Source organism: Cicer arietinum, chromosome 5 (assembly GCF_000331145.2).
Source record: "Cicer arietinum cultivar CDC Frontier isolate Library 1 chromosome 5, Cicar.CDCFrontier_v2.0, whole genome shotgun sequence".
NCBI lineage: Eukaryota > Viridiplantae > Streptophyta > Magnoliopsida > Fabales > Fabaceae > Cicer > Cicer arietinum.
Genome location: NC_021164.2, coordinates 48,225,379 through 48,233,846, shown reverse-complemented (window position 1 = coordinate 48,233,846; position 8,468 = coordinate 48,225,379). Strand labels below are relative to the sequence as shown.

Here is an 8,468-nt window from a genome sequence, read left to right as displayed (position 1 = left end):
TTTAGAAAATAAAAAAAAAAAAAAAAAAAAGTAGAGCAGGGAAGAAAAGAGTCGCACCCTCAGAAAGGGAGAAGAATAGTCGCAGTAGGTGTCTCACAAGCAGAGGAGAAGAAGAAATAGAGCCATTTTGTTAGGGTTTCAAATTTTTAATCCATTTGGGCTCGGGTCGGGTGACCAAAGTCCAAATTTCTTAGGGTTATTTTTCAATTTTTGGGCTTTTTCCACCATTTCCCGTTGTGCCGCCATGGTCATTACCTTCGTGGCGGCCGCCATGTGAAACCCGCCACACCATGAACTTTGTATGGCAGTATGCTCAATTTCTGCCACCGATATCCACTATCACCGCAATTCGACAATACTGGTTTTAACACATAACATTTGTAGAAGTTGCTGTAATCATGGGAAACAGTCTCTTGCAAATGCTAAGATAAGATTGTCCACAAGATTTGCATCGGGTTGTTTTAGGTTTTAAATTGGGTCAAATTCCTCCTTACAAAAGCGGATTGTAAGGTAAGGGTGTCACTTTATAAATTATTTTCAAGTCCTCTCTTTCTAATGTGAGACTTGAGACACCCCCTCATGTCAACACTTTTGGACTTGGTGTGTGCATAATGGGCGTCCCAATATATAAGTTGTGAAACCGTCTTCTCTTTTTAATTGGACCAAATTTATCCTTACAAAAACCAACTTGTAAGGTGAGATGTCCATTCTTTACACCTTTTCAGATCTTTATCTCTATAACATGAGATTTTGATATTTTTCAATAGGTTCAAACCTTCCTGGGACCCTGTCATGGAAGGAGTATCATAGCACCAAGTTGCCCTTTTTAACTAATGCCGCATACACCTAAATAGCTGCATAGTGAGATTGGTGTAGAATCACCGAACAAAACTCAGAAACGCACCAGATTGGCAAAATTCTGAGTTGTGCATCCAACAGCCAACCCCAAACTCAGTCCATGTGGCAAAGTTTCTGTCTGTTTCATCTCTGTTGCAGAATAGACTTTATGCTTTTTTGTTCAAGAATTGTGGGTCTGTTGATCAGGGAGCAGCTGGTTCACATTCTCTGATCCAGAATGGCAGGTCTCTGTTTTGTCTATTATTCTCTTCCTATTGGTTTGTGGCTCTCTCTCCCTCTCAGTTTTTTCATGTCACTGAACTTTTAAAGATGTCATCTAGTGGATCTAGCGGTACTTCTAGTGGAGGTTCTTCATTGTCTATATGAGTGGAGGTTCCAAATCCAATGTGAACAAAGATGCTCCTTCCTAAAAATGGGAAGTGATGTTGGCTGTTCCGTTTTAAGGCTTATTTTTCTTATCTATGCTATCTTATATGCACATAATCCTGCAATTTATGTGTTTACTCCCCCTTATAATCCTTGGTATAATTGGAAAATTTGTAACATTGACGAAAGTAATATCTTAGTGGACATCCAATTATATAACTAATGTAAGGTGCGTGTCTAATTAACTTCGGTAAGCCTGACTAATTAGGATGGGCTTGAATAATTAGGACTGTAATGAATTTAAACTAAATAATTACAATAGGACTGGGTAAGGAAGGCAGCCAGTTACTGTGTTAGGAATTCAGTTGATTAAAGAGAGGTTGGGCTCTCAAATCCGTGTCATTAGAAACTGTCAAGCATGAAACAGCCTACTGCAGTTTTGGCTTTCCTTAACTGCCTAGTGCCTACTGCAGTTCTATGTAACATTGTAACTCAAACTCAGTGTAACATACTCCTAGGGATTTCATCAATAATAATGTTGCAATAATTGTATCATTCAGTAAAAGTATGTTTTATTTATTCATCAGTTCTAACAAAATATCATTAGGAAAACCAAGCTAAAGAACTCAAGTTTGAAAGGCAATAGTATCACCAGTTCTCCCGGAAATGAAGAATGGCTTCCACTCTGCAAGCCCGGTTGCTTCAAAGGCAGTGAAGGAGTCGGCCAGTGGGATTTTTGCAAACTAGGATCTGATATAGATGCTGTAGTGCTGTATTGATGCCCAAGAGTTTCCTCAGAAACAGTATGTTTCACAAGCTCTTGCCAAGGAGTTGAAAGAAAGTCAAAACTTTTATCAACTGATGTTCCTAGCCGAACAACATCAGATCCAAGCTGTTCACCACCATTCTTTACAGTATCAAATCCACGCTGATCATCACCATGGTTTAGAGAACTAGTACACAATAAAACACACAAAATGAAAATGAGTTGCAATTGCCAAAGCTGATAATATCATAAGTTGGAAACGGAAAAGAAAATGCCTGGCATCCGGGAACTGGGCCAAAGAATCATCTACAGCTGCAGAGTTCATCTCTAAGCCACTTCTAGAGAGATTATTATGTGCAAAAATTGCAGAAGATGAAGAGTTATTGCTACCCTTGTATGTACCAAAACTCAAATGTGAACACTCTGCAGCCAAGGCTTGTAAATGATTTGGAAGAACCACTAAAGAATCCTCAGATGATGGCACTTCCAGTTTGGATTCTTCCATACTTAGCTGCTGGAGATCCAAAACAACAGGTGACACACCTACAAGGACATCATTAGTCAATTTATTAGAAATTAGAATGATGGAAATTCATTACCTGCTCGGCTGCTCCTAAAGAGGAAAAGGGCGAAAAATATATACTGTGTGTGAATATTGAATTGCCTACTCATTTGTGCTTCTTTTTTAAAAAAAATGATCATTTATGAAAAGCAAAAACTGATAAATATGTGTTCTATCAGAAACCAAAGTAATAAACCCATTTCCTTAAGTTATTCCCAGTCCTTCGTAACCTTTTATCAGTCTAATAATATACAAAGCATTGATGATTCCTGAACTCGTCCATCTTGGACACATCACTGACACTTTATATGTTCCAACTTTATTTGTATTCTATAACTTTTTACTTTTGTTTATTGAAGTTACCATATATAAAAAAAATGAGAATTTCACAATATTTAGATAAATGGTAGCATTTCACTATGGTAGTATTTTACAATCATTCATGCAAAATTCAAAACGTTTTTCAAGTGTTTATGTTAATTTTACACAGTTTCTTTGTCTAATAGCCCTGACGTATCATATCATTATCATATAACTTTAAAATTTGTTGCATCCCATGTTCATATCGTATTGCACTGTCAAGTTTCTTGTGGAGTCATTTATGTGCGTTTCACATAACCAACCCTTTCAGTCCATATCCACCATCTAAATGGGTGTTTCTACTTTCTAAAACTTTCTTTTGAATATGTTCCTTCATAATAAGTTTAATGTTTTCTTGTTACCCCTCCATGGTTCATAATAAGTTTAACCTTTTCCTGGTACCCTCCATGGACTCAAACAATAGTCGCCTCATCATGCATATCATTTATAACTCAAAAATATGCATACTAACTCCTCTTTTTCAATAGACACATTTTTATGGCACCCTTCATAAGCTTTTTTAAATCAAAGTATTTTCCAGCAACAATGTAATTATGAAAGCTATACAATCAACTACCAAAACCATTTTTTTCAATCAATATTTTCTAAATAAATATATAGAAACACACAGTTCATTCTATATGCATGCAAACTTGTCATAATAACATGTGAGAAATTTTAAATTGCTTTGAGTAGTAAATATTTTCAACTCAAGAAGTATAAATTATAATTGTTTAGTTATAATTCTCTCTTTATGTATGAATCCCAGGAACAATCACTGCTTCATAAATCAGCATAGCCATGTACTGTATACTCAGTACCAATTAAATAATCACTTGCTATAAAGAAGAATTCATGAAATGTTGCAACAATGGATTAAGATCCCTAATCACTAACACCATACAGAAGTAGGTTTTTCTAAATTTTATTTCAGCTTGATGCACTGCAAATAATATTTAATGCCATGTTGCAATCATTAATTTAAATTAAAGCACAATAAAGAATAAGATTATTCTAAATCTAAAACCAGAGTCAGAATAGTTACCTTCATGATGCTCATCAGAAGTAGGAAAATTGGAGGTAGGAGTATTCTCTAAATTAAAGTTGGCATGCGATCCTAGTCCAGTGTTGTTAGATACAGAAACAGATTCAATTGTTTCAGAAATAGCACTGCCACTAGTAATCTCCTCCCGTGAAACTTGGGCTGCATCTAATTCACAGTTCCTGTGTAAACTTTCAGCAGTACCATGCAAGTTAGGATGCTCAAATAGACCATTAGCATTTGATGAAGACGTTAGCACTTGTTGATTTCCAGGGAATGGTTGTTTGATTACAGGCCACTCATCATGAAAACCTTGTTGTTCAGAACTATTTTGACAGTGCAGACTCAAACTGGACTCTGAATTTCCAGACGATGAAACTCCTAAGGAATTACAATGGTTATGAGAAACAGCATCTTGAGATGTTCTGCCCATTCTTACAATGTCTGCCATTGAAAGATGTCCTTTACTCACACCTGTCGACCAGGGTTGAGGTCCTGGTGACACTTGGGCAGTATCTGACATGGAGACACCTATTCCTAATGACTGTCTTCCATTATCGGATTTAAAAGAATCACTGCACCAAAATTTAAAAAAATATATAAGGCAAGTAAATACTTTCACATTTCATATTAGTAATTTGGCAAGGCCTAAACTCAAACATACAACAGAAATATTAGTGCACTATTAAAAAGAGCAACCCCAACATAGCAGATTTCGTAGAAAGGTCAGATCCATTGCCGGTCTACAGGCAGGCAGCCTTCCCTTGCATTTGCAAACGGTTGATTCCATGATTGGAACTTGTGAACCATGTCCATTAGACAGATGAAAGGAACTCTAACAATTTCAAGACTACCCCATCAGATATTAGTATACTATTTGCTGATTATTTATGTTATCCAAAATATAACTAACTAATTCATACACAAAAACGCATAAAAAGTTTGGTGGCTGTCAATAACATGCGACCGAACTCCTGATTGCAATTCGCAACTCTCAGCATGTCTAAATTAAACACACAAACAAGAGGGAAAGACAGTTCACAAGAGGAGAATTTCTAAATTAGGGAAAATGGTAAAACATCCATTAAGTATACAATTTCCTCCAATCATCAAACATTAAGTTCCATGATGATCAGTGTTGTTGAATAGCTGCTACAGCGGCGCTATAACAATATAGTGTAGCGGAGTTTGAGCAAAATGCTATTGTTTCGCGATAGCCTATTTAGTACAAGTTTGTGTCAAATAGCGGCTATAGTGGTGCTAAAGCACTGCTGCATAGCGGAATTTGAACATACCGCGATTTGCAATCGACAACATTGCTGATGATTCAAATGGGGCCACTCAAGTTTTCAAAGACAATATGATAATGGACATATGAACAATGACAGTCACGTGAATATTCTTTCCAAAAACAAAATGAAAACCAGAACAAAAAACGGAGAGAAAGCGACAAAGAGAAAATTGACAAAATTATTTTTTTTATGAGAAAATGATGCCATCAACAAAAATCATCAAAATCACTATTGGAACATTCTCAAATATATAAAGATAACAGCACATGGACTGTCTCATGGAATAAACTGACATCAAACCCCAAACCATCAATAGTAAAATTATGAATCCTTTCAGTCACCAACAAATTGCATAAGAAAAGACTCACGTTTTTGAACTTTTGTCCACAACATGAGTTGTGGAAGATATAACTGAAGTACAAACTGACCCAACCTCTTGCTTGTCAACTGCTTTACCATTTTCTGGCATAAGTTACACACATTCAACAACATAAGGCAGTGCAATAGTAAAAACCAATGTCAGTATACCAGAAACTGTAATAGAACATTTAAAGAAGATACCCTTATAAGCCACATGTGCTAATCCACTTTGCAGAATACCAGGATCATTGCCAATGCCAATTTTTCCTCCCCGACTCAACCCCATACTATTACCCCTTGTCCTTGAATCTATCGCCTCCTTCATCTAAAAATACATATACATTATTCATCATCACATAATATATTATATATTCAAATTCAATCTCTTGTCAATGTTATCGTAACTTAATGAATCAACATCAACAATGTATATAAAGAATACCTCTTTTCTTTTTTCACGTTTGCTTCTCACCTCATGAAACGTATCTACAATTAATATGTTGTATTACAATTATATTTGATATGCATAAATCATAAAACTATAAGAAAAGGGGATATGCATTGTCAATTTAAACTAGTTTTACCCAATAAGAATCGAATATTTGGTAGTTATTTTAAAAAAACAGTTACAATAGAGACTTACATGGCAATATGAAATATTCTCATCGGATGACAGCTTAAAACTGTGCATGTCCGTTAAACCCTAAAACTATTCATAAATCATAAACAATGACAAAATAAATAAACAAGAATACGAGAATGTATCAAAACTTATAATGAACTCAGAAATCACTTTTTGACTCTCTGAAAAGCGTAAGAAAACATCAAAGTTCACAAATATATATAAAAAAAATAAAAAGTAGTCAACAAATTTATCATCTTAACTAATATTTCTTCCCTGCAACAACAAAAAACCAAACGGTTGAAAAAATAAACAAAAGAAAAAGATACTCCAATGCAAGAACGAAAGTATCCGAATGCGTAAAGAAAAAACCAAAAACCTTGAGTGAGAAGCTTTTCGACGGCGAGGTTAGGGTCCATATCACAGTCCTTAAGAACATCATAGATCTCTTGTTCCGTACGGTTAACGATCTCCTTCACCGTCGCCACTACATTCTCCGCCGTCGCCGGTACACCTTTCGCCGCCGTATTGTTTTCACTTCCCATTCCGAAAAATTTGTCGCACTTTAGCGGCGAGATTTTACGGTTAATTAACAAAACCTTTTTTTTCTTTCTCTTTCTGAGTCTCTGAATAACACTCAAATCGCTTTCGGTTTCTCGCGCTTTGGCTTTTTGATAAGTTATATATATAGCGGTTTTTCTCTTTTGCTTGTGGACTGTGATTGAGTAGTATAGTGTTTATCAACACAGTTATTGGGCCATTTTGTTCTCACCGTCTGTGATTTTGTTTTACGTCACAGCCAATGTTGGTTGCGTCTATTTTTCGACACGTGTGTAGAAAATGTTTTTTGTGTTTTTTTAGGGAGGTCACAGTGGTGTAATATTAAGATCTTTTCTTCAAGAACAAGAATAGAGTTTTTTATTTTTTATTTAGATTAAAAAAAATTGAATTTTTATAATTTTGTTTATGTTATTCGGTATTTCTTTAGAGTCTTTATTTTTAAAATAAAAGATAATAAAATTGTATTGATTGAATAAAATTTTAAGAGAATTTTTATTTTCGAACTTATCAATCAGGGGACAAAGATAGTAATATATGTTTTATATAATTTTTTGAAGATAAAATAATTACTTAATTCAGTAAAAATAATTATTTGTTAGTCAAAAAATATTAATTATTCAATATATCTTTTAATAATAATACTTTCCTTCATTACAAGATATAAATCATTTTAGTAAAAATATTTTATTTCACTTTATATAGTAGTTTATAATATTAATAAAATATTAATTTTATTATCTATTCAATAACAAAAAAATATATAAAAAAATTAATAAAACATTTTTTTATTTTATCTGATTATCAGAGGAATTGTATTCTAATAATTTAAATTTGATTACAAAATAAATAAAATATGACAAAAAAAAATTTCAACTAATATTCAAACTTGATTTTATACATCACTGACTATAATATTTTATTCAATTTTTGTAATTTCTCTAATTTAAGAAAGTAAGTCATAATCTATATCTATATATTGGGTAATCCTGTTTTTCAAAATTTACCATGAATTTAAACTAATTTATTTAGTCTATACAACTAAATAATTAAAATTTAAAAATTATCTATTTATAAAATGATACTAAATTTTTGTGTAATAATTTTATCCAATTTACTCTATATTTATTTATTTATTTTATTTATAATTTAGATTCTTTAAGATAAAAGTAGCTAAATTTATGTTAAAATTATTTTTTAAATTTCTATTAGTTTTACAGAGAAAAGTAAACAAATATACACATTAACAACAAGTCCGTCTTCATGTTAATCTTTTATCAAATCAATCAAATTGAATATAATTTTTAAGTCGTATATATTTACTAAAATATTTATATTTTAGAATAAATGTATTGTTGTTGATATTATTTTAAAAATATGTTTACAATATCTACAAAATTATATATGTAATAAGATAATAATATTATTTTATACAGTTAAATTATAAACACGAATCTCAAAAATAAATAAATAATCAATTTTTTATACACTTTTTTAAGATGCTTTTTTTTAGGGTACGTCCAACATATTTCTCAATTTATTTTGACCAGAATCTCACAATGATAGTTTTATTTTTTATAAATTACGCTGATATTATTTGGCCATATTACTTTAAATATACCATAATAAAATCATTGTGATTTGAACCGATTAGAAAATAGTGTAATATTTTTTACATAGTT

General features: G+C 32.6%; 1 protein-coding gene across 2 annotated transcripts in view; it reads right to left on the bottom strand.

Annotated features, from left to right (window-relative positions):
* LOC101511880 (uncharacterized) overlaps positions 1 to 6,947 on the bottom strand; it is a 10,675-nt gene extending 3,728 nt beyond the window's left edge. Inside the window, exons 1-7 of one of the 2 annotated variants that reach the window (XM_004516876.3) lie at positions 6,608 to 6,947; positions 6,049 to 6,092; positions 5,808 to 5,931; positions 5,615 to 5,708; positions 3,958 to 4,529; positions 2,266 to 2,533; positions 1,877 to 2,177 (exon numbers count right to left, since the gene is read on the bottom strand). In XM_004516876.3, the coding sequence (XP_004516933.1) occupies positions 1,877 to 2,177; positions 2,266 to 2,533; positions 3,958 to 4,529; positions 5,615 to 5,708; positions 5,808 to 5,931; positions 6,049 to 6,092; positions 6,608 to 6,773 (1,569 nt within the window). In that variant the 5' untranslated portion in view covers positions 6,774 to 6,947. The remainder of the gene's footprint in view (positions 1 to 1,876; positions 2,178 to 2,265; positions 2,534 to 3,957; positions 4,530 to 5,614; positions 5,709 to 5,807; positions 5,932 to 6,048; positions 6,093 to 6,607) is intronic. The other variant, XM_027331388.2, reaches the window with a different exon arrangement.
* Positions 6,948 to 8,468: the final 1,521 nt, after the last annotated feature.